This window comes from Ailuropoda melanoleuca, unplaced genomic scaffold, assembly GCF_002007445.2.
Source record: "Ailuropoda melanoleuca isolate Jingjing unplaced genomic scaffold, ASM200744v2 unplaced-scaffold2228, whole genome shotgun sequence".
NCBI classification, from domain to species: Eukaryota; Metazoa; Chordata; class Mammalia; order Carnivora; family Ursidae; genus Ailuropoda; species Ailuropoda melanoleuca.
The window spans coordinates 152025-178536 of record NW_023191926.1 but is presented as its reverse complement, the minus strand read 5'-3'; the positions used below and the strand labels follow the sequence as shown (position 1 = coordinate 178536).

Here is a 26512-nt window from a genome sequence, read left to right as displayed (position 1 = left end):
TGAGGTGATGCGAGGACATGTAAGGGGAGAACTGCCTGTTCCTAATGCAGGAAACAGTGGACAGTGCTGCAAGGATGTAGCCACTGTCTCTGATGGGCTCTGGTCACCATGTCACACAAAGGTGTGTCTCGTACTGGCCAAAAGGGGGTGCTGGGGGCCATTTCTGAGGACTCAGTGGTGATCAGAGCTGGGACCTGGCACCTGTGCCCTCTGCTCAGAGCTTGCAGCTCTGACCTCCCCCCCTGCTCCACAACAGCCCCTCATTTGCATGGATGGGCCCTCCCTCTCTCAGGGGATGAAGAGGGAAAGGGGGAGATTAGGGGAGGCTCTGCTCAGCTGTGGGGCTCAGAAGTCAGGACCATTGATGACCTGCACCATGTCCTGGTCCCCTCTCCTCCTAACCCTCCTCGCTCACTGCACAGGTGACTGGATGCAGGAACAAGTAAAGGGACCCTGGGAGGACATGTGGGCTCTGCGTCCTTCTCTTCTCTGCACTCCGCAGCATCACCCTCTGTGTGTCTCCTCCTTGCAGGGTCCTGGGCCCAGTCTGTGCTGACTCAGCCGACCTCCGTGTCTGGGGCCCTGGGCCAGAAGGTCACCATCTCCTGCACTGGAAGCAGCTCCAATATCGGGGGTGGTAATTATGTGAGCTGGCACCAACAGCTCCCAGGAACCGCCCCCAGAATGGTCATCTATGGTAATAACAACCGACCATCGGGGATCCCGGATCGATTCTCTGGCTCCAAGTCTCACAGCTCAGCCACCCTGACCATCACTGGGCTCCAGGCTGAGGACGAGGCCTATTATTACTGCACATCATGGGACAGCAGTATCAATGCTCACACAGTGCTCCAGGCCTATGGGGAAGTGAGACAAAAACCCACGTGCTCATCTCTAGAGGGGGACACACGCCAGCAGTTCCTGTTCAGCTTAACCTGTGATGCTCCGTATTCCTTTGCTGACTCTCTGGGACCAGGTCCATCAGGGGCACCACTGGAGAGTGATGCTTTCCTGTCACTCCTGTCCTCAGAGTCACTCAGAGCAGCCTCAACAAAGAGTCTCCATGTGAACAGAAATTTCTTCTTTCATCAGCTGGGGTATTTTTCTTCTAGGCTGAACCATATTAGTATTTTCCCTTCTGATTTTTGAATAAAGCAAACATTTTATTTTGTCTCTGAACATATCATGGGACCTCAGCCCTGCCCATGTGGTGCTTGAAGAATAACTCAGTCCTGTGGTGTCAGAAATTATTATCTACTTGGTTATAAATGGTGCTGCTGCCTAGTTTTGCCTTATTTCCCAATTCTTGGAGAAATAGATGCTCACTTAGAATTGTAAAAGTATAAAAAAAAATCCCTACCTTTTGTCAGTGGAAAAAACCTGCATGTGGATGTTTATACCAGTTTCATTGCTAATCACTAAAAACTGAAAGCAACCAGAAATCTGTCCACAGAGATTTACCCCAGGTTTATATATAATCACCCAAACATGAAATCGATTGGAGATGCCAGCAAATAGGCAGCACATTTATAAAAAGCGACAGAATACATAGTGTGGTAGAAGTTACATCACATATGGGAAGCAGTGAACACTCTGGAGAGAGTGCAAACATTTGCAGTTTCTGGGAGAATAAAAGAGACAACAGAGTTGATCATGTGAACAAAGGAAAATGTTTCTGAGCAACAGAATGATCTATACGATGCTGTCATAGCACTGAAATGACACGATGACACTGTCAGAGTTCACTGAACACTGTACAGCCACACGACAGAACCCGAAGGGTGCAGGTAGAACTCATTTGGGAGGTTTGGAGCCTGGAATGGGGAATGGACTGTGACAACTCCACGTACCTGCAGCACAGACCTGTGATCCCCACTTAGCGCAGGGCTTGGGGAAGCTGCTGAGCTGAATGATGGTGAAAAGGAGCAGAGCCCGTCCGTACAAAGTCATAAGAGACTTCACGTGAGCTCTGTGTTCTAGTAGGTAAGCTTGTGTCCTGTGGGGAACAGGCGGATTATGTTGATGGGGCTGTGATGTGTACAGGAATTGAATAGATAAGTAAAAGGATGGATGGAGGTGGATACCGATTTCTCACTTTGGGAAAGGGAATTCAGACACAACCAAGGGAGGAGGCTTGAGGGAAGCCTGTACTTGGTCATGGATTAGAGCTGGAGCTGGCAGTTTGGAATCATGTTTCGTTTGATGGAGTCTGATAACTGCATGTGGAAACAGTCACCACTAGGTGCATGTTCCTGGGTTAGCCGACTCATCTATATGCCCTTTGTCTGTCCGCTGAGCAGGACTGGAAGCAGTGACACCTCATAGCCATGAGATACATTGCCCCATATTTTGCTTTTTAATACCACTCTCCTGGGAAGAGATGCAGGCTTCTATGGAGACACATTTCATTCCCAGGATCACCTGGGTGGCTCAGTAGCTTAAGTGCTTGCCTTCAGCTGAGGTCATGATCTTTCCTCCTTCTCCACACCTGAGGCCAGGCAGAGACAGAGGGACCATCACACAGAACAAACACATTTGCATGAAGAGTCTGGATCAGGGAGACCCTCAGGGAAGAGAAGAGGTAAAAACTGGGGAAGTGGGGTTTCAAGGCTCAAAGTGAGGCCTCAGCAGCTGAGTTCTGGAGGCATCTCCCCAGCCCTGGATGTCTCTCCCCTTCACCATCTTCAATCTCTGGCCTGGGGAGGTCCTTTGGGGCAAATGACAGGATGTGAGGGGCACATTTTTGCGGCCTTTTCTCCTGGAATTCATCACAAGTGTTCAAGCATGCCATTCATTCTACCACCTTTTCTCCCTACTTCCAGGGTCCATGTCAGACTATGCTGGCCCCACCATTTACAGAGTTTGGGTATCTGTGTAAAAAATAAAAATATAACTTTGCGTGCATGCATATACATATGAAGGAGCATATATAATATTTATAATTGTATATGTTAAAATACTTACACATTTATATAATTTGTCTATATAACATATAATGTGTAGCATATAATAAGTAATAAAATATCTTCACTCAAACAAAAAGCAAAGCAGAAGGCATCATGAGAGAATGTTAAAACATATGCAAGACAATTTCCAAGAACGTTTAAATAGACAGCATGTGGCCCAAACACATTTCTAATCTCAGAAAATCCATGGCACCCAACCAACATGAACAGTAGTAGATACGAAAATCCTAGGACAGATCCATGTGTTAATATAGACAGGCGTCATTGAGCGTATTAGCTTGAAGAATCCAACATCGATTGGTACAATTCCCCTTGACCTCCAGGGAAGAACGGGCTGAAAGCAGCCTTTCTGTGGTCTCTGGAGGTGAGCTTACAGGAATTATGGAGGGGGCTGCAGACAGCAAGAGGTAATGAGTCATGTGCCCAGTGTCCCAGTAAGAGTCTCAGGCTCTCAGTGTCGATTCTTTAAACACTTTGGGAGAGGTCGATGGGGATATTGGACACACTGACAAAAGACACAATTCTGTTCCAGCCTGTGGTGGGCAGCATACACTGTGGTCATTCTTTGATACAAAGCACAGATCAGGCATACCTCTTACTTGGGCCAAGCCACATCTTCCAAGGGCCACCAGGGGAACTGCTCTCTGCTCCTTCTGCATTGTCATGGGCTCCTGGATCCTTGGACTTTTCTGTAATACCTGGTTTGCAGATTCTACTATTCACTTCTGGATAAGGGGAAAGGGGGATTGTTTAATGGGTACACAGTTCCCGTTTGGAATTATGAGAAGGGTCTGGAAATGGAGAGTGCTGTTGGTACACAGCATCGTGGGTGTGCATACTGCCACTGAACTGTATAGTTAAAGTGATTAAAGTTTTGAAATTTACATTTATGCGTATTTCACCATAAATAGAAAATTACTAGTACAAAGTTCAAACTATATGTAAAAGTTATTCTCACAAAAAACTCCACAGCTGAATACAACCTTCTGAGCTTCTTTTGCTTCTTTTCAATTGAGACATGCTAGACTAATCTGTCCTCCCCTCCCCCTAAGATCCATCCCTTGCCTGTCCCTGTCCATGACCTACACCTTCTCATGCTTAGCTTCTCTGTCACTTGTGCTGCTAATACCAGGAGGCCTGCTGCTGTTACCTAGGTCAGGCTTTATGAGGTCAATGGAATGTTGTGGTTGATCTCCATGGGATCCAACCACACAGCTCTAAGAAGCCACGGTGAGTGGGCTCAGTCTTGTCAGGAATGTTGTTGAAGAAGCCTACAGATGTGCCCCCTGGACCAGTCCAGCTCTTCACTGAAGTGGATGTGAATCTTGAATGGGTAGTGGAGAAGAAGACCTATTTCCATTGTCTCAATCCTTCAGATTGATGCTAGCAGCAGGGCCTGTCTTTCACACCACTGAGTGATGACTTGCAAGTTTCCTACAGTGAAAGTGATTGAATAGCATCCAGGAGAAGCTGTTCTTAAGACTCACGTTATGAAGCTTGGGGACCTGAGCAATGCAAGGGCTGTGCTGTCATCATAAAGTGCTGTCCTCTTAGTGGCTGTGTCATTCACCAACGTGTCTCAGCTGAGCCCCATTATGGGTCTTGTCCCTGGGTAAGGGATTGCTCAAGGTCACTAATTCTCCCAAAGGCAGCCTGCATGCAATGACTGACTGCTGCCTGCTTGCATGACTTAGTCCATGGATTTCCCCCCTCAGGACTCTAAAAGGCCATCATAGCTCGAGACTCAAAACAGAAGGGGCTTAGCTTGGTGCAAATACATTCCTCACCCATGAGCAGCTGGTGACCTTGAAGGTATTTATGGAAAATCTCTATTTCAGTGTCTGTTGCTGGGAAAATGTTGGGGAGAAGGAACTTCTGACACTCCCAGGAATGTGGGCTGGAGATGGCTCCTCCATGAGCCATGAAGCTCTGGTTAAGTTGTTACAAGAGAACTTAGGGGTGGGGAGAGGGATGTTCGCCATCCCTGTAGCTGTGGGGACTAAACGTTCAGGTTTTATTATTATTATTATTATTATTATTATTATTATTATATTATGTTAATCACCATACAGTACATCCACGAGTTCAGATGCAAAGTTCGAAGCTTCATTAGTTGCTAATAACACCCAGTGCACCATGCAATGTATGCCCTCCTTACTTCCCATCACCAGTTTAACCCATTCCCCCGCCCCCTCCCCTCTGAAATCTTGTTTGCTTCTCATAGTACATAGACTCTCGTGTTTCATTCCCCCTTCTGATAACCCCCCTTTCTTTATCCCTTTCTTCCTCTACCAATCATCCTAGCTCTTATGTTCCATAGATGAGAGAAATCATATGATAATTGTCTTTCTCTGCTTGACTTATTTCACTTAGCATTATCTCCTCCAGTGCCGTCCATGTTGCAGCAAATGTTGAGAATTCGTTCTTTCTGATAGCTGAGTAATATTCCATTGTATATATGGACCACAGCTTCTTAATCCAGTCATCTGTTGAAGGGCATCTCGGCTCCTTCCATGATTTGGCTATTGTGGACAATGCAGCTATGAACATTNACTTTCTGAGAGCTGAGTAATATTCCATTGTATATATGGACCACACTTCTTAATCCAGTCATCTGTTAAAGGGCATCTCGGCTCCTTCCACGATTTAGCTATTGTGGACAATGCTAGCTATGAACATTGGGGTGCATATGGCCCTTCTCTTTACTACGTCTGTATCTTTGGGGTAAACACCCAGTAGTGCAATGGCTGGGTCATAGGGTAGTTCAATTTTTAACTTTTTAAGGGACCTCCACACTGTTTTCCAGAGTGGCTGTACCAACTTGCATTCTCACCAACAATGTAGGAGGAATCCCCTTTCTCCACATCCTCTCCAACAATTGTTGTTTCTTGCCTTCTCTATTTTTTACATTCTAACTGGCGTAAGGTGGTATCTCAATGTGGTTTAGATTCGAATTTCCCTGATGGCTAATGATTTTGAACATTTTTCATGTGTCTGTTAGCCATTTGTATGTCTTCCATTGGAAAAGTGTCTGTTCATATCTTCTGCCCATTTTATGATTTGTTTATTTGTTTCTCGTGTATTGAGTTTGAGAAGTTCTTTGTAGATCTTGGATACCAGTCCTTTATCTGTGGTGTCCTTTGCAAATATATTCTCCCATTCCGTGGGCTGTCTCTTAGTTTTTTTGACTGTTTCCTTGGCTGTGCAGAAGCTCTTTATCCTGATAAAGTCCCATAAGTNACTTTTTAACCTGATAAAGTCCCATAAGTTCATTTTATCTTTTGTTTCTCTTGCCTTTGGTGATGTGTCATGAAAAAGATTGCTCTGGCCCATGTCATAGAAGTTGTTGCCTATGTTCTTCTCTAGAATTTTGATGGATTCCTGTCTCACATTGATGTCTTTCATCCATTTGGAGTTTATTTTTGTGTATGGTGTGAGAGAGTGGTCAAAGCCCCTTTATGGGTCTTGTCCCTGGGTAAGGGATCGCTCAAGGTCACTAATTTTCCCAAAGGCAGCCTGCATGCAATGACTGACTGCTGCCTGCTTCCATGACTTAGTCCATGGATTTTCCCCTCAGGACTCTAAAAAGCCTTCGCAGCTCCAGACTCAACACAGAAGGGGCTGAGCTTGGTGCAAATACATTCCTCACCCCTCAACAGCTGGTGACCTTGAAGGTATCTTTGGAAAATCTCCATTTCAGTGTCTGTTGCTGGGAAAATGATGGGGACAAGGAACATCTGACACTTACAGGAATGTGAGCTGGAGATGGCTCCTCCATGAACCATGAAGCTCTGGTTAGGTTGTTACAAGAGAACTTACAGGAGGGGAGAGTGGTGTTCACCATCCCTGTAGCTGTGGGGACTAAACGTTCAGTTTGGATACGTCTCTCCTTGTTTCAGGAAAATCACAACATACCTGTGACACATATCAGCATGTAATAAAGGATTGCAACAATGAGGAGATGTGAGACAAGGGCTTCTTTATGCCTATTCGTACTGCAAATTGAACGTGATTTAAGTAAATACCTATTTTTAAATTAAAAAATAAGTCTTCTCATCAAACTGTCTCTCTTCGCAGATGACATGATACTCTATATGGAAAGCCCAAAAGAATCCACCCCCAAACTACTAGAAGTTATAGAGCAATTCAGGAATGTGGTGGGATACAATATCAATGCTCAGAAATCAGTTGCATTTCTATACACGTACAATGAGACTGAAGAAAAGGAAATTAGGGAATCCATTCCATTCACAAGAGCACCAAAAATCATAATGACATTTTTCAAAGAACTGGAACAAACAACCCTTCTATTTGTGTGCAACCAGAAAAGGGCCCAAATCGCAAGGAATTGTTGAAAAGGAAAAACAAACCTGGGGGCATCTCATTCCCGGATTTCAAGCTATACTACAAAGCTGTGATCACAAAGACAGCATGGTACTGGCACAAAAACAGACACATAGACCAATGGAACAGAATAGAGAACCCAGCAGTGGAGCCTCAGCTCTTTGGGCAACTAATCCTCGATAAAGCAGCAAAAAACATCCAGTGGAAAAAAAGACAGTCTCTTCTGTGAATGGTTCTGGGAAAATTGGATGGTTACATGCAAAAGAACGAAACTTAACTACTCAGTCACACCATACACAAAGATCAAGGCCAAATGGATGAAAGTCCTTGATGTGAGACAGGACTCCATCAAAATCCTAGAGGAGAGCATAAGGAGGAACCTCTATGACATCGGCCACAGCAACTTTTTCCATGGCACATCTCTAAAGGCAAGAGAAACAAAAGATAAAATGAACTTCTGGGACTTCATCATGATTAAAAGCTTCTGCACAGCCAATGGAACAGTGAAAAAAACCAAGAGGCAGGCTACGGAATGGGAGAAGATATTGCAAAATGACACTACAGATAAAAGACTGGTATCCAAGATCTACAAAGAATTTCTCAAACTCAATACACAAGAAACAAATACACAAATCATAAAATGGGCAGAAGATATGAACAGACACTTTTCCAATGAAGACATACAAATGGCTAACAGACACATGAAAAATGTTCAAAATCATTAGCCATCAGGGAAATTCGAATCAAAACCACGTTGAGATACCACCTTATGCCAGTTAGAATGGCAAAAAGAGACAAGGCATGAAGTAACAAATGTTGGAGAGGTTGTGGAGAAAGTGGATCCCTCCTACATTGTTGGTGGGAATGCAATTTGGTGCAGCCACTCTGGAAAACAGTGTGGAATTCCCTTAAGAAGTTAAAAATTGAGCTACCTATGATCCAGCCATTGCACTACTGGGTATTTACCCCAGAGATACAGACATAGTGAAGAGAAGGGGCTTATGCACCCAAATGTTCATAGTAGCATTGTCCACAATAGCTAAGTCGTGGAAGGAGACAAGATGCCCTTCAACAGATGACTGGATTAAGAAGATGTGGTCCATATATACAATGGAATATTACTCAGCTATCAGAAAGAACAATTACCCAACATTTCCAGCAACATGGACTGCACTGGAGGAGATAATGCTAAGTGAAATATGTCAAGCAGAGAAAGACAGTTATCATATGGTTTCACTAATTTATGGAACATAAGAAATAGTAAGATCAGTAGGAGAAGAAAGGAAAAAGAAAGGCGGGGTAAACAGAAGGGGGAATGATCCACGAGAGACTATAGACTCTTGGAAACAAACTGAGGGCTTCGGGATGGGGGGAGAATGGGATATGTTGGTGATGCGTATTAAGGAGGGCACGCATTGAATGGTGCAGTAGGTTTTATAGGCAAGTAATGAATCATATAAATTTACATCAAAAACTAGTGGTGTACTGTATGGTGACTTACATAATATACTAAAAATATTATTATAAAAAGTAAAAATAAATAAGTAAATCTCAAAAATAATGAAAGTAAAATCTAATTAAAAATGTAAATGATCTGAACAGTCAAAGATGGCAAACACACTTGGAAAAGATGTTCAACATCATACTTCAGTAGAGAATTGTACATAACAATGCATAAGATAGTTTTCCATAACCATGAGAATGGCCAACATCCAAAACAGAGATGACTCCAAAGGCTGGCCAGGACCTGGAACAACAGGAACTCTTTCATTGCTGCTGGGAATGCAGGTTGGTACAGTCACTTTGGAAAAGGGCTTGGCCATTTCTTTCCAAGTAAAAGTTGTCTCACCTGAAGGATCCACTGACCATACTCCTTGGTATTTACCTAAAAGAATCCAAAACAACGTGAACAAAAAAGCCTGCACAAGGATGTTGACAGCAGCTGTTTTCATAACTGCGCCAACCTGGCAGCAGCCCACTGAGATGACTTTCCGGAGGTGATGGATGAATAAACGGAGGTGCCTCCAAATAATGGAATATTGATCAGCGCTAAAAAGATCTGAGCCATCAAGCCATTAAAAGACATGGAGGACATTTAGATGCATATTTCTTGGTGAAGGAAGCCAACCTGACATTGCTGTTCTCTGCATGGCTCCAAGGATATAACATTTTAAAAACAGAACAAAACAATCTAGGGAAGCCTGGGGGGCTCGATTGGTTGAGGGTCCAACTCAATCTCGTCTCGGGTCATGATTTTGGGGTCATGGGATCAGGTCCCGTGTTGGGCAGGGGCAGTGTGGCATGGTCCTTATGCTCCCTGCACTGGGGATTCTGTGGACACCCTTCCTCACCCCAGGAGTGGAGACAGCCCTAGAGCAGTGGAGACATTGGACACAGACCTCAGTGAATAGCTGCACCAGTGTGTTCTGAGTTGTGTCTGGAAAGGAGTTGGATTCCTAAGGAAGGCCCGGGCATGCACTGTCCTCCATGGATCATGGCCAGGGGATCCACAGCCGTGGAGCTGGGGCTGCTCTGCTCTGGGATCCAGCACCCTTCTCTCAGTCAGGGGGCAATAGGACTGGAGCTGAGGGGCACTGTGAGCCCATCCCTGGGGTCCAAGGGGTGAGGGTAGCTGGGAAAGCTGCCCCCGCCTGAAGCTGGGCCCATTATCTGACTTTGTTTCTAGGACCTCAGAGCTCAGATGGGCCCTCCTCACCCCCTCACCATGACAGATACCAAGTAGAGGAAATGGAGGTGAGGAGCAGGGACAGAATGCAGTGCTCCTTCCTCAGAGGCTGAGAGGATGAGACAGAGCCCACATCCCTGTGCTGAAGGTGCTGGGCCTGTGCAGATGGGGAGAGAAGTTTGGGGTCCTCTCTGTCTCCCCTTCTTCCTGATGTGCACTGTTCCCGTCCCTTCAGCCTGACCTTGGATGCTCCATACTCATGTATCCTCGTGACCCCTGCTGAGCTCCCCCTGGGGTGTGGAGGTCTGCAAAATCACCACTAAGCACATCTTCACTGTGCTCAGCCTCCCTGGAACATTTACACGAGAAAGACAAAGAGGGGCTGGTCTCACCTAACCTGACACCCAGCTCACCACTCAGTGTCCTGAGCAGCAGGTAGGACGTCACAAACACACACGCGGCAGGAATGATGAAGGGACTGAACATGGGAGCCGGCCTGGACTGAGGGCCTCTGCTTCCAGGATTCCTCTCACCCATTCTGGACATGGGGATGGTGCCCAGGGTTGCGTCCCAGGATCCTGTCCCTCCTACATGTCCACACACGCACTAGGGACTGCTCACCATGCCTGGACACCAGCCGCGGGATGTGGTCACTGCTTGCTCCCACTCAAAGTCAGGGTCCACGATTTCTGTGCTTGGAATTCAGTGTTTCTACTTGTTTCTCTGATCTTCAACACTTTTATGAACAGAGAAGCATCTCATTATGTAATGCTGCACAGCAGTAAACAGCACCGTCTGATGGGTCAGTCAAAGCAGAATCCCCCAGTTTGCAGTATCCTCTTCGTCCTTCACTCCCTGAGCTCCTTCTGCTCCACAGTTCAGTGTCTCCTGTGAGCACAGCCACCTGCATCCCTGCCTCCTGCTTTCCTGCCTCAGTTGTTCCTCCCCAACCACATAGGTTCTTCAGTCTTGTACTGTTGTGTCCACCCTTCTGTTCCCCTGTGCACGCTGTCATCAGGTGCTTTCCCCCACTGTGTGAAATTGCCATGTCCCTTCATGGTTTGAGCATCTCCACACCCTGTTTTGATTTTTTCTTCTATGAGACCATGTGGAGAGCACAGTCATTACTCTCCAGAGACATATTGTGAGGCCCTCCTGTGAGGAGATCTCTACATGCCCAGGGGTGGGATAATCTCATTATTTTATATGATTCATGGTTTTTACAGATTCTTGGACTCACAGAAGTGTTTATTTCAAGACGACCATTTCCTCCCTGTCGTAAGCCTCTCAAATCACAGACATGTATCCATGTGCTATAAATCAGATGCAACACGGTGCTTCACACAGTAATTCAGGTCACCACTGAATGCTGGTGACACAGGTGTGGACATTAACCTTGGGACCCTGAGGACACTGCAGGTAGGCATGTCACCAGCAGGGGGCACTGTGCATCTCTTTGGCCCTGCAGGGGGACACTCACAGCTGGGGGAGCCCCTGGTTTCAGGGCTGGACCAGGACTGAGCTGCCCCCTGTGCTCCCTGACGAGACCCAGCAGCCTGGTCCCTCAGGGCCTGGCAGAGACAACTGGGCAGGTTTCTGTGGGTGCTCCCACAGCTGCTCCCTCCACCCACTCCAGGGTCCCATTCACAACAGGAAAATCCCTCACCTTCTTCTCTCCTCAGGTCTTGAATCAGTGATCACACAGTGTCTGAGAGAGTTTGGAAGGGGGTGCAAATTTGTATAAAGAGATTACTTTCCCTGGGGAATGTATGAGGAAAAGACCGGGCTGCGACAACCCAGCCCAAATGTGGAGACTAGTGGCTGTGTCAGCATGTCCCAGGCCTGGGCCTTTCTCCTCCATTTCTTCCTCCCTTTGTACTCAGGTAGGGACAAGTCAGACTTTGGGTGAGCTCCCAGACATTATAAACCCCTGGACCAAGGAACTCCCAACTTCATTGCCCTACCACCCATATCAGCAAACATTTCAATGTCATGATGACACCGGTGTTTCCTGGTTATTTCACTGGCATAAAACCAGATTCTGTGCAGCTGTCCTTTCCTTTTTTCTCTTGAAATAAGGAAAACTAACCTTTTTTTTTTTTTTTTGCCTTTATCCTCCACAGAGCCCAGGGACCGTCCCAGAAAGTGGACAGTCTTTCATTGCAAGGACTCTGCCCTTCCAGGTGTCAGAGCAGAGACACTCTCTGCCTTCCCAGGCTCCTGTGCTCAGGATAGGCCAAGTCTCCCTCTGCTCCATGGATGAGATTCTAGGATGTGAGATGCTGTGTGAGGACACGAGCCTGGGAGGAGTTGTCTTGGAATAGTTGCTGGGCATCTGATCTCTCAGCTGTGAATTCATGGAGAAGGAAAACTTGGGGCATGAGGCCAGGAACCCTCTTATGAGCCAGGTGAGTATGGGAGATGCTGGATCATCGCGGGAAAAGGGAGAGCATGTTCCAGAGAATTTGGGGTGTCAGGGTCCATGGATGAGGCTCTGCTATAGCTGACAGCACTCAGGGCCCATGGGGACTCCCTGAAATGGGTTTTCCTAAGCCCACAGTCAGAGTCTGTGTCCTCTTCACCCCCATATCTTATTAGAGCTTCTGTGAGGTCGGGCTGCAAAAGTCCAAAGCATGAATTCCCCACATGTGCACGTGTCACTGTCCCTGTGAAGCTCTCAATGACTCCAGATTTGAGGACACCATCACTTGCACAGGACAGAAGAAACACTGTGGGTTCCCATGGTATTGGTACCAAGGCTCAGACTGAGCCCCTACACTTGTATTTGGGGCCGCATAAAGGACCGTCCTCCTTTCCAGCCTCATTCCCCAGATCCAACTGTGTCATCAGGATCTCTTTTACTATCTCTTGGCTTCATTCTGAAGGGAGGCTGATTATCATTGTTACAGCACTGAATACAACCAAATATCACACAGAGCTCCCGGTCCATGGGCAAATGTAATAACGTACTCTCTAGCCCTGTTCCAGTCTTATTCATCACTCCCATGTTCCTGTCTGGGATCAAACACAGCTCAGATTATGACTCCAACTGTTACATGTCCTTCTGAGATCAGAAGACTTCATGCTCTAGATTTGTGGATGTTTGTGAGCTCAATAAAAATATATGCTTTTATACGTATTGGTCTCCCAGTGCAGTATAATTACTTTGTTTCCAGAAGCAAAATGGCCCCCAAAATTGCTGGATGACAATGAGAAGAAGTGCTGTGGGTCAGGATGTGTGGCCCAGGAGAAGCAGTTGGCCCTCTGCCCAACCCCCACCATGCCCCCGGTGCCATCCTGGGCTTTGCTGAGAATTTCATGAGATCTGAAACCTTAGAAATACTCAGTTTCTCTCTTTCTCCTGAGATTTGGGAAATGACAACACAAATACATTTATGTGAGAATAGTTGGAATCCACTGTTTTTTTGCACAAGACTTGTGAAACATTGAACATGTAGGTAACAGGCTAAATCTTCTGAGAGTCATATAGCATACATGGAGGATGGAGTGTTTGGATTTGTTTCCTGTTCAGGAAAGTAGCGGGACAAGGGGCAAAGAGGGGTGGGATAGTCAACAAGATGAGTCATATCCATGACCTTGTATTGGATATAGGTGCAAGCTGTTCTTTGCACTATTGTCTATAGTTTAACTTGGATATATAGAAATATATATAAATAAATACATATAAATAATATAGGTGAATAAATATATAAAATACATATTTACATATGTATTTATATTTACATTTGTTTATTCTCTCTTGAATTAGTATATTGATATTTATATACGTTCTCTTTTGCCATCTGTGGTGATGTGAGTATATCAAGTAATAAAGAGTCACTGGCTGCCACTCAGAGTCGCCAAACCATGTGTTTTCTCCATGATTACAAGTTGACACCCATCTCCTCAAAGAGTATGAAATTCATGGTTTTGAAGTAACAGGAAAGGAGGGAAGTTGGGGGTCAGAAAGCAAGGGGTGGGGCTGCATGGTGGGTGGGGCCAGAGCCTGAAGGCCACTTTGGGGAGGGAGGAGTTTGTGCTTTTTGCCAAGAGCCATGGGGAGGTTGCTAAAGGGGGGCCTGCCTGAGCTCAGTGCAGAAGGTCCCTGTGAATCTTCAGAGCAGAGTGTCTGAGGGAAGCTGCTGAGCCTCATCTCAGGGAGTTACTAAAAGCCCTTGAACCTAGATGTTTGGAGAACATTTGCACAGTGAAAGCCAAGCTGGATTCTTGGTGCACTGAGGAAGGGAACGTTTATGGAAGCACCTGCTCAGACTTTGAACACATCTGGGAAACACTGACATCTCACACGTAACTTCTACTAAACTAAGACAGTGTGTAAAAAAGTATACGTAGGGGTTTTTTTAATATAAAGAAATTTTATGACACCTCAGACAAACTCCTGCCAATTCATATATGACACAGGTAAGTAGAAACTATAAATGTGGGAATTTGAACTCAATTCCTATAATTTATAGACATATGTGTAACTATATATATTTGGATAGGTAAATGTGAAGCCGACCAAAGCTCTTACTGGTATTTATTTTTTTACCCTTCATTAAATCAAATGTAATCTCCACCAACTCTTTCAGTGCAATGTTTTGAAGTGAATACTGCATTGTCCTCTTTGGAATANAAGAAACACTGTGGGTTCCCATGGTATTGGTACCAAGGCTCAGACTGAGCCCCTACACTTGTATTTGGGGCCGCATAAAGGACCGTCCTCCTTTCCAGCCTCATTCCCCAGATCCAACTGTGTCATCAGGATCTCTTTTACTANACCTGATCTGATGGATACCGGGGTCATTCAGCTTTATCTAGAAAGTCCTCTAATTAAATGTATATGCACATATTTACACACCCACGGACCGTGGCCGCTCCTGGAGTGAGAACTTACAGGAAGCAAGCACAAGCATCAGAATCAAAGTACAGGTATCCACAATTTTGGAAAGTCTTCTTGATGCTACTTAGCTTTTATGAAACAATTATATTGCTACCTGCTTTTACAGTTAAAAGAAATATGAAGATATTTTCAGTTTTATTAAAAAGAAACAAAAAAGCCAAAATAGCATGCAACATTCATTTTCCAGGGAGTCTCTACAGAGACAGTGCACAGCACAGAAAGCATGTGGGGCACCATCCAGTGCCTTCACTGAGAACTACACACAGCCGCTCAGCAACAGGCCACCAGAGCTGTGAACAGTGTATGTTATCATACGTGTTTCTCTCCATTTATTTTGTTCGTCTAACAGCAAAATGTGTCCCTCTGTATTCGAGAAGCCTAGGAAGGTTTACTATTTGAGTCTGGAAACATGCACAAAATTGTGCATATAAATTAATGTTTGCTTCTTTGCCTTNACATGTCCTTCTGAGATCAGAAGACTTCATGCTCTAGATTTGTGGATGTTTGTGAGCTCAATAAAAATATATGCTTTTATACATATTGGTCTCCCAGTGCAGTATAATTACTTTGTTTCCAGAAGCAAAATGGCCCCCAAAATTGCTGGATGACAATGAGAAGAAGTGCTGTGGGTCAGGATGTGTGGCCCAGGAGAAGCAGTTGGCCCTCTGCCCAACCCCCACCATGCCCCCGGTGCCATCCTGGGCTTTGCTGAGAATTTCATGAGATCTGAAACCTTAGAAATACTCAGTTTCTCTCTTTCTCCTGAGATTTGGGAAATGACAACACAAATACATTTATGTGAGAATAGTTGGAATCCACTGTTTTTTTGCACAAGACTTGTGAAACATTGAACATGTAGGTAACAGGCTAAATCTTCTGAGAGTCATATAGCATACATGGAGGATGGAGTGTTTGGATTTGTTTCCTGTTCAGGAAAGTAGCGGGACAAGGGGCAAAGAGGGGTGGGATAGTCAACAAGATGAGTCATATCCATGACCTTGTATTGGATATAGGTGCAAGCTGTTCTTTGCACTATTGTCTATAGTTTAACTTGGATATATAGAAATATATATAAATAAATACATATAAATAATATAGATAAATATATAAAATACATATTTACATATGTATTTATATTTATATTTGTTTATTCTTTCTTGAATTAGTATATTGATATTTATATATTTATATTTATATACGTACTCTTTTGCCATCTGTGGTGATGTGAGTATATCAAGTAATGAAGAGTCACTGGCTGTCACTCAGAGTCACCAAACTATGTGTTTTCTCCATGATTACAAGTTGACACCCATCTCGTCAAAGAGTATGAAATTCAGGGTTTTGAAGTAACAGGAAAGGAGGGAAGTTGGGGGTCAGAAAGCAAGGGGTGGGGCTGCATGGTGGGTGGGGCCAGAGCCTGAAGGCCACTTTGGGGAGGGAGGAGTTTGTGCTTTTTGCCAAGAGCCATGGGGAGGTTGCTAAAGGGGGGCCTGCCTGAGCTCAGTGCAGAAGGTCCCTGTGAATCTTCAGAGCAGAGTGTCTGAGGGAAGCTGCTGAGCCTCATCTCAGGGAGTTACTAAAAGCCCTTGAACCTAGATGTTTGGAGAACATTTGCACAGTGAAAGCCAAGCTGGATTCTTGGTGCACTGAGGAAGGGAACGTTTATGGAAGCACCTGCTCAGACTTTGAACACATCTGGGAAACACTGACATCTCACACATAACTTCTACTGAACTAAGACAGTGTGTAAAAAAGTATACGTAGGGGTTTTTTTAATATAAAGAAATTTTATGACACCTCAGACAAACTCCTGCCAATTCATATATGACACAGGTAAGTAGAAACTATAAATGTGGGAATTTGAACTCAATTCCTATAATTTATAGACATATGTGTAACTATATATATTTGGATAGGTAAATGTGAAGCCGACCAAAGCTCTTACTGGTATTTATTTTTTTACCCTTCATTAAATCAAATGTAATCTCCACCAACTCTTTCAGTGCAATGTTTTGAAGTGAATACTGCATTGTCCTCTTTGGAATATGACACTGAGCTAGTGTATTCCTACAAAATTCCCTGTCTGTGCCTTTCCTAGAAACAGCCCATAGAGTTTCTTCAAAGCAGCTCAGGTGTCCCCCACCCCCATCCTGCTCTGTGACACCTGATCTGATGGATACCGGGGTCATTCAGCTTTATCTAGAAAGTCCTCTAATTAAATGTATATGCACATATTTACACACCCACGGACCGTGGCCGCTCCTGGAGTGAGAACTTACAGGAAGCAAGCACAAGCATCAGAATCAAAGTACAGGTATCCACAATTTTGGAAAGTCTTCTTGATGCTACTTAGCTTTTATGAAACAATTATATTGCTACCTGCTTTTACAGTTAAAAGAAATATGAAGATATTTTCAGTTTTATTAAAAAGAAACAAAAAAGCCAAAATAGCATGCAACATTCATTTTCCAGGGAGTCTCTACAGAGACAGTGCACAGCACAGAAAGCATGTGGGGCACCATCCAGTGCCTTCACTGAGAACTACACACAGCCGCTCAGCAAGAGTCCACCAGAGCTGTGAACAGTGTATGTTATCATACGTGCTTTCTCTCCATTTATTTTGTACGTCTCACAGCAAAATGTGTCCTGTATTCGAGAAGCCTAGGAAGGTTTACTATTCGAGTTGGGAAACATGCACAAAATTGTGCATGTAAATTAATGTTTTCTTCTTTGCCTTATGCCATTGTGGCTTACTAAAGACTCTTAGGGATGATGTACCTTCAGAGAGCAGGGGAAAGTACTAAGAATTGGACGACGGATGTTTGTCTAGCCAGGGATGTGGTGAGCTGCAGAAATCAGCTGGGCTCCCAGGGCCTTGGGACATAGTGACTGCTGCGCCCTGTGACCAGCAGGGGGCGTGGTGAGACTGCCCTGTGGTCACTACATGGCTACTCAGGGAGGAACATTCAGTCAAGGGAAATGACCTGGGGACTGGGTACTGTGCTCCTTGATGGGGACTCAGCAGCTGTGTCCTCTCTGGCCTGACAGGGTCCCCTGAGCAGGGAGCTGTGTGGTCCCAGTGTGTGCTTCCTCCCTGGGCTCACCCCAGGGGGTGAAACCAACTCCATCCTCCTCAGTGTGTGGTGTGAGCTGAGCTCCAGCACCAGGGCTCAGGGAGGGTCTGCACAGTCACTGGGTGGAGGCCATTTGCCTGGACAGCCCCTCTTGGGGCAGAGGGTGGAGGGGAAAATGAGGCCTGGGTCAGCCCAGCCCATGTGGGGTCCAGTGTCTGTCACCATGGCCTGGACTCCTGTCCTCATGCTTTTCTCCCAGTGCACAGGTAAGGACAGAACTCAGGGAACCTGGGCAGCCCTCAGAAACACTCTTCCTGAAGTCAGAACCTTCAGAAATTTCTCCCTGTTCTTTGCTCCAATAACCACATTGTTCTGGTTTCCAGGTTCCCTGTCCCAGCCTCTGGTGACCCAGCCCTGCTTAAGGAGAATGTTTGCTTTTGTTAAAGCTCTCAGAGTTTTCCCACTGAGTTACTGTCTCAGAAGTGGTTAGACTGTGTCCTGGCCTTGTAGGGACACCTAGGTTTTGCATTCCCCTTGTTCTGTTAAAATCCTTAACTACTGAGGTTGTTGCCTTTCTTTGTTCTTTCCCACCTAGGAAATTCCACAAGACCTGTGCTGGGCAAGTGGGACCTTCAGGGCAGAGATCACAGAAAATATCTGGGGGCCTACAGTTACTGCTGTAGGGTCAGGAAAACTGTCACTTCATCTTTTTTATTTTAATTTTTGTTTTCTCCCCTGGGGTCCCATAACTTTCTGCTTGCAGGGGGCTCAGGGTATTTATTTGAAAAATATTACACTGATAGGATAATTCGGTAAAGTTGTGAGCAATATATAAAATAAGNCAGACACATAGACCAATGGAACAGAATAGAGAATCCAGAAATGGACTCTCGGCTCTTTGGGCAACTAATCTTTGTTAAAGCAGGAAAAAACATCAATTGCCAAAAGACAGTCTCTTCAATAAATGGGGCTTGGAAAATTGGACGGCTCCATGCAAAGGAATAAAACTTGACCACTCTCTCACACCATACACAAAGATAAACTCCAAATGGATGAAAGATCTTGATGTGAGACAGGAATCCATCAATATCATAGAGGAGAACATAGGCAGCAATCTCTATGACATTGGCCAAATCAACTTTTTTCATGACACATCTCCAAAGGCAAGAGAAACAAAAGATAAAATGAACTTGTGGGACTTCATCAAGATAAAATTCTTCTGCACAGCCAATGAAACAGTCAAAAAAATTAAGAGGCAGACCACGGAAAAGGAGAAGATATTTCGAAATGACACTACAGATAAAAGACTGGTTTCCAAGATTTATAAAGAATTCTCAATCTCAATACACAAGAAACAAATAAATCATAAAATGGGCAGAAGATATGAACAGACACTTCCAATGAAGACATAAAATTGGCTAACAGACACATGAAAAAATGTTCAAAATCATTAGCCATCAGGGAAATTCAAAATCAAAACCACACTGAGATACCACCTTATGACAGTTAGAATGGCAAAAATGGACATGGCAGGAAATGGCAAATGTTGGAGAGGATATAGAGAAAGTGGATCCCTCTTACGTTTTTGGTGGGAATGCAAGTTGGTACAGACACTCTGGAAAAGTGTGTGGAAATCCCTTTAAATTTAAAAAATGAGCTACCCTATGATCTAGCCATTGCAATACTGGGTATTTACCACAGAGATAAAGACGTAGTGAAGAGAAGGGCCTTATTCCCCCCAATGTTCATAGTAGCATTGTCCACAATAGCTAAATTGTGAAAGAAGCCAAGATGCCCTTCAACAGATGACTGGATTAAGAAGATGTAGTCCATATATACATTGGAATATTACTCCGCCATCAAAAAGAATGATTTGTCAACATTTTCTGCAACATGGACCGGACTGGAGGAGATAATGCTAAGTGAAATAAGTCAAGCAGAGAAAGACAATTATCATATGATTTCACTCATTTGTGGAACATAAGAAATAGGAAGATTGGTAAGAGAAGAAAGGGAAGAAGCCGGGGGGGTAAACAGAAGGGGGAATAATCCACGAGAGGCTATGGACTCTGGGAAAAAAACTGAGGGCTTCGTGGGGGGAGAATGGGAGAGTCTGGTGATGGGTATTAAGGAGGGCAGGTATTGCATGGTGCACTAGGTTTTATACGCAATTAATGAATCATATCACTTTATATCTAAAACTAGGGATGTACTCTATGGTGACTAAAAGAATATAATAAAAATATTATTATAAAAAACAAAAATAACAATAAATAAATAAGTAAATTCTCAAAAATAAAGAAAAATCTAATTAAAAATGTAAATGATCTGAACAGTCAAATATGGCAAACACACTTGAGAAAAGATGTTCAACATCATACTTCAGTAGAGATTTGTAAAATAACACAGCAATGAGACAGTTTTCCATAACCATGAGAATGGCCAACATCCAAAACACAGATCACTCCAATGGCTCGCCAGGACATGGAACAACAGGAACTCTTTCGTTGCTGCTGGGAATGCAGGTTAGTACAGTCACTTTGGAAAAGGGCTTGGCCATTTCTTTACAAGTAAAAGTTGTCTCACCTGAAGGATGCACTGACCATACCCCTTGGTATTTACCTAAAGGGGCTCAAAGCAACGTGAACAAAAAAGCCTGCACAAGGATGTTGACAGCAGCTGTTTTCATAACTGCGCCAACCTGGCAGCAGCCCACTGAGATGACTTTCTGGAGGTGATGGATGAAGAAACGGAGGTGCCTCTGAACAATGGAATATTGATCAGCGCTAAGAAGATCTGAGCCGTCAAGCCATGAAAAGACATGGAGGTCATTTAGATGCATATTTCTCGGTGAAGGAAGCCACCTGACATTGCTGTTCTCTGTATGGCTCCAAGGATATAACATTCTAAAAACAGAACAAAACAATCAAGGGAAGCCAGGGGGGCTCGGTTGATTGAGGGTCCAACTCAATCTCGGCTCGTGTCATGATTTTGGGGTCATGAGATCAGGTCCCATGTTGGACAGGCGCAGTGTGGCATGGTCCTTTTGCTCCCTGCACTGGGGATATTGCGGACACCCTTCCTCACCCCAGGAGTGGAGACAGCCCTGGTGCAGTGGAGACGTTGGACACAGACCTCAGTGAAGAGCCACAGCATGGGGTTCTGAGTGAGTGTGGCAAGGAGTCGGAGGCCTAAGGAATGCCCGGGCATGGACTGTCCTCCATGGATCATGGCAAAGGGATCCTCAGCTCTGGAGCTGGGGGTGCTGNGGAGCTGGGGTTGCTCTGCTCTGGGCTCCAGCGCCTTCATCTCAGTCAGGGGGGAATGGGACTGGAGTGGAGGGGCACTGTGAGCCCATCCCTGGGGTCCACGATGTCAGGGCAGCTGGGAAAGAAGCCCCCGCCTGAAGCTGGGCACAGTATCTGAGTTTGTATCCGGGACCTCAGTGCTCAGGCGGGCCCTCCTCGCCCCCTCCCCATGACAGATACCAAATAGAGGAAATGGAGGTGCAGAGCAGGGACAGAATGCAGTACTCCCTTCCCAGAGGCTGAGGGGATGAGACAGAGCCTGTGGCCTCACCTCCCTGTGCTGGAGGTGCTGGGCATGTGCAGGTGGGGCTAGAAATTTGGGGTCCTCTCCGTCCCCCCTTTCTTCCTGATGTGCACTGTCCCAGTCCCTTCGGCCTGACCTCGGATGCTCCATACTCATGTATCCTCGTGACCCCTGCTGAGCTCCCCCTGGGTGCGGAGGTCTGCAAACATCACCGCCAAACACATCTTCACTGTGCTCAGCCCTCCCTGGAACATTTACACGGGAAAGGCACAGAGGGGCTAGTCTCACCTAACCTGACACCCAGCTCACCGCTCAGTGTCCTGAGCAGCAGATAGGACGTCAGTAACACACACGCGGCAGGAATGATGAAGGGACTGAACACGGGAGCTGGCTTGGACTGAGGGCCTCTGCTTCCAGGACCTGCCACACCCATTCTGGACACAGGGATGGTGCCTAGGGTTGCGTCCCAGAATCCAGTCCCTCCTACATGACCACACACGCACTAGGGACTGCTCACCACGCCTGGACATCAGCCACAGGACCTGGTCACTGCTTGTTGCCACTCAAAGTCAGGGTCCATGATTTCTGGGCTTGGAATTCAGTGTTTCTACTTGTTTCTTCGATCTTCAACAGTTTTATGAACAGAGAACCATCTCATTATGTAATGCTCCACAGCAGTAAACAGAGCACCGTCTGATGGGTCAGTCAAAGCAGAATCCCCGAGTTTGCAGTATCCTCTTCTTCCTTCACACCCTGAGCTCCTTCTGCTCCATAATCTGGAGCGTCTCCTATAAGCACAGCCACCTGCATCCCTGCCTCCTATTTTCCTGCCTCAGTTGTTCCTCCCCAACCACATAGGTTCTTCAGTCTTGTCCTGTTGTGTCCACCCTTCTGTTCCCCTGTGCACGCTGTCACCAGGTGCTTTCCCCCACTGTGTGAAATTGCCATGTCCCTTCATGGTTTGAGCATCTCCACACCCTGTTTTGATTTTTTCTTCTATGAGACCATGTGGAGAACACAGTCAGTCCTCTCCAGAGACATATTGTGAGGCCCTCCTGTGAGGTGATCCCTGCATGTCCCAGGGGTGGGATAATCTCATTATTTTATATGATTCATGGTTTGTACAGATTCCTGGACTCACAGGAGTGTTTATTTCTAGATGACCATTTCCTCCATGTCATAAGCCTCTCAAATCACAGACATGTATCCATGTGCTATAAATCAGATGCAACACGGTGCATCACACAGTCATTCAGGTCACCGCTGAATGCTGGTGACACAGGTGTGGATATTAACCTCAGGACCCTGAGGGCACTGCAGGTGGGCATGTCACCAGCAGGGGACACTGTGCATCTATTTGGCCTTGCAGGGGTACCCTCACAGCTGGGGGAGCCCCCTGGGCTCAGGGATGGACCAGGACTGAGCTGCCCCCTGTGCTCCCTGATGAGACCCAGCAGCCTGGTCCCTCAGAGCCTGGCAGAGACTCCTGGGTAAGTTTCTGTGGGTGCTCCCACAGCTGCTCCCTCCACCCACTCCAGGGTCCCACTCACAACAGGAAAAGTCCTCAGCTTCTTCTGTCCTCAGGTCTTGAATCAGTGATCACGCAGTGTCTGAGAGATTTTGGAAGGGGGTGAAAATTTGTATAAACAAATTACTTTCCCTGGGGAATGTATGAGGAAAAGATGAGGCTACAACAACCCAACCCAACTGTGGAGAATAGGGGCTGTGTCAGCATAGCCCAGGCCTGGGCCTTTCTCTGCAATTTCTTCCTCCCTTTGTGCTCAGGTAGGGACAAGTCAGACTTTGGGTGAGCTCCCAGACAATATCAACCCCTGGACCAAGAAACTCCCAACTTCATTGCCCTACCACCCATATCAGCAAACATTTCAATGTCATGATGACACCGGTGTTTCCTGATAATTTCACTGGCATAAAACCAGATTCTGTGCAGCTGCCCTTTCCTTTTTTCTCTTGAAATAAGGAAAACTAACCTTTTTTTTTGCCTTTATCCTCCACAGAGCCCAGGGACCGTCCCAGCAGTTGGACAGTCTTTCACTGCATGGACTCTGCCCTTCCAGGTGTCAGAGCAGAGACACTCTCTGCCCTCCCAGGCTCCTGTGCTCAGGACAGGCCATGTCTCCCTCTGCTCCATGGATGAGGTTCTAGGATGTGAGATGCTTAGTGAGGACATGAGCCTGGGAGGAGTTGGCTTGGAATACTTGCTAGGCGTCTGAGCTCTCAGCTGTGAAGTCATGGAGAAGGAAAACTTGGGGCATGAGGCCAGGAACCCTCTTATAAACCAGGTGAGTATGGGAGATGCTGGATCATTGCTGGAAAAGGGAGGGCATGTTCCAGAGAATTTGGGGTGTCAGGGTCCATGGATAAGGCTCTGCTGGAGCTGACAGCACTCAGGGCACATGGGGACTCACCAAAATTGGTTTTCCTGAGCCCACAGTCACGGTCTGTTCCTCCTCACCCCCCATATCTTATTAGGGCTTCTGTGAGGTCGGGCTGCAAACGTCCAAAGCATGAATTCCCCATATGTGCACGGGTCACTGTCCCTCTGAAGCTCTCAATGACTCCAGATTTGAGGCCACCATCACTTGCACAGGACAGATGAAGCACTGTGGGTTCCCATGGTATTGTTACCAAGGCTCAGACTGAGCTCTACACTTGTATTTGTGGCCGCATAAAGGACCATCCTCCTTTCCAGCCTCATTCCCAGATCCAACTGTCATCAGGAACTCTTTTACTATCACTTGGCATCATTCTGATGGGAGGCTGATTATCATTGTTACAGCGCTGAATACCACCAAATGTCACACAGAGCTCCCGGTCCGTGGGCAAATGTAATACATACTCTCTAGCCCTGTTCCAGTCTTATTCATCACTCCCATGTTCCTGTCTGGGATCAAACACAGCTCAGAATATGATTCCGACTGTTACATGTCCTTCTGAGATCAGAAGACTTCATGCTCTAGATTTTGTGGATGTTTGTGAGCTCAATAAAAAATATATGCTTTTATACGTATTGGTCTCTCAATGCAGTAGAATTACTTTGTTTCCAGAAGCAAAATGGCCCCCGTAATTGCTGGATGACAATGAGAAGTGCTGTGGGTCAGGATGTGTGGCCCAGGAGAACCAGTTGGCCCTCTGCCCAACCTCCTCCATGCCCCCTGTTGCCATCCTGGGCTTACTGAGAATTTCATGAGATCTGAAACCTTAGAAATACTCAGTTTCTCTCTTTCTCCTGAGATTTGGGAAATGACAACACAAATACATTTATGTGAGAATAGATGGAACCCACTGTTTTTTTGCACAAGACTTTTGAAACATTGAACATGTGGGTAACAGGCTAAATCTCCTGAGAGTCATATAGCATACATGGAGGATGGAGTGTTTGGATTTGTTTCCTGTCCGGAAAGGAGCGGGACAAGGGACAAAGAGGGGTGGGATAGTCAACAAGATGAGTTATACCAGTGACCTTGTATTGGATATAGGTGCAAGCTGTTCTTTGCACTATTGTCTATAGTTTAACTTGGATACATATAAATACATATAAATAAATAAATACATATAAATAATATAAACAAATATATAAAATACATATCTACATATGTATTTATATTTATATTTGTTTATTCTCTCTTGAATTAGTATATTTATATTTATATATTTATATTTATATATGTTCTCTTTTGCCATCTGTGGTGATGTGAGTATATCCGTAATGAAGAGTCACTGGTTGCCACTCAGAGTCACCAAACTATGTGTTTTCTCCATGATTATAAGTTGACACCCATCTCCTCAAAGACTATGAAATTCAGGGTTTTGAAGTCACAGGAAAGGAGGGAAGTTGGGGGTCAGAAAGGAAGGGGTGGGCTGCATGGTGAGTGGAGCCAGAGCCTGAGACCACTTTGGGGAGGGAGGAGTTTGGGTTTTTGCCAAGAGCCATGGGGAGGTTTCTAAAGGGGGCCTGCCTGAGCTCAGTGCGGAAGGTCCCTGTGAATCTTCAGAGCAGAGTGTCTGAGGGAAGCTGCTGAGCCTCATCTCAGGGATACTAAAAGCCCTTGAACCTAGATGTTTGGAGAACATTTGCACAGTGAAAGCCAAGATGGATTCTTGGTGCACTGAGGAAGGGAACGTTTATGGAAGCAACTGCTCCGACATTGAACACATCTGGGAAACACTGACATCTCACACGTAACTTCTACTAAACTAAGACAGCATGTAAAAAAGTATACTTAGGGATTTTTTTAATATAAAGAAACTTTATGACACCTCAGACAAACTCCTGCCAATACGTATGACACAGGTAAGTAGAACCTAGAAACGTGGGAATATGAACTCAATTCCTATAATTTATAGACATATATGTAATTATTTATATATGGATAGGTAAATGTGAAGCTGACCAAAGCTCTTACTTGTATTTTTTTTTTTTACCCATCATTAAGTCAAATGTAATCTCCACCAACTCTCTCAATGCAATGTTTTGAAGTGAATACTGCATTATCCTCTTTGGAATATGACACTGAGTGAGTGTATTCCTACAAAATTCCCTGTCTGTGTCTTTCCTAGAAACAGCCAATAGAGTTTCTTCAAAGTAGCTCAGGTGTCCCCCACCCCCATCCTGGTCTGTGACACCTGATCTGATGCACACCTGGGTCATTCAGCTTTATCTAGAAAGTCCTCTAACTAAATGTATATGCACATATTTACACACCCACTGAGCGCGGCCACTCCTGGAGTGAGAACTTACAGGAAGCAAGCACAAGCATTAGAATCACAGTACAGGTATCTACAATTTTGGAAAGTTGTCTTGATGCGACTTAGCTTTTATGAAACAATTATATTGCTACCTGCTTTTACAGTTAAAAGAAATATGAAGAGATTTTCAGTTTTATTAAAAAGAAACAAAAAAGCCAAAATAGCATGCAACATTCATTTTCCAGGGAGTCTCTACAGAGACAGTGCACAGCATAGA

The 26512-nt window shown here is 45.3% G+C and overlaps 1 gene segment (V, D, J or C); it reads left to right on the top strand.

Moving 5' to 3' along the window:
* The first annotated feature begins 277 nt into the window (after positions 1-277).
* On the top strand, positions 278-21168 carry LOC117798015. The segment is given in 3 exon segments: positions 278-422; positions 533-947; positions 21066-21168. Coding segments are annotated over 3 exon segments (645 nt in total).
* The last annotated feature ends 5344 nt before the right edge of the window (positions 21169-26512 follow it).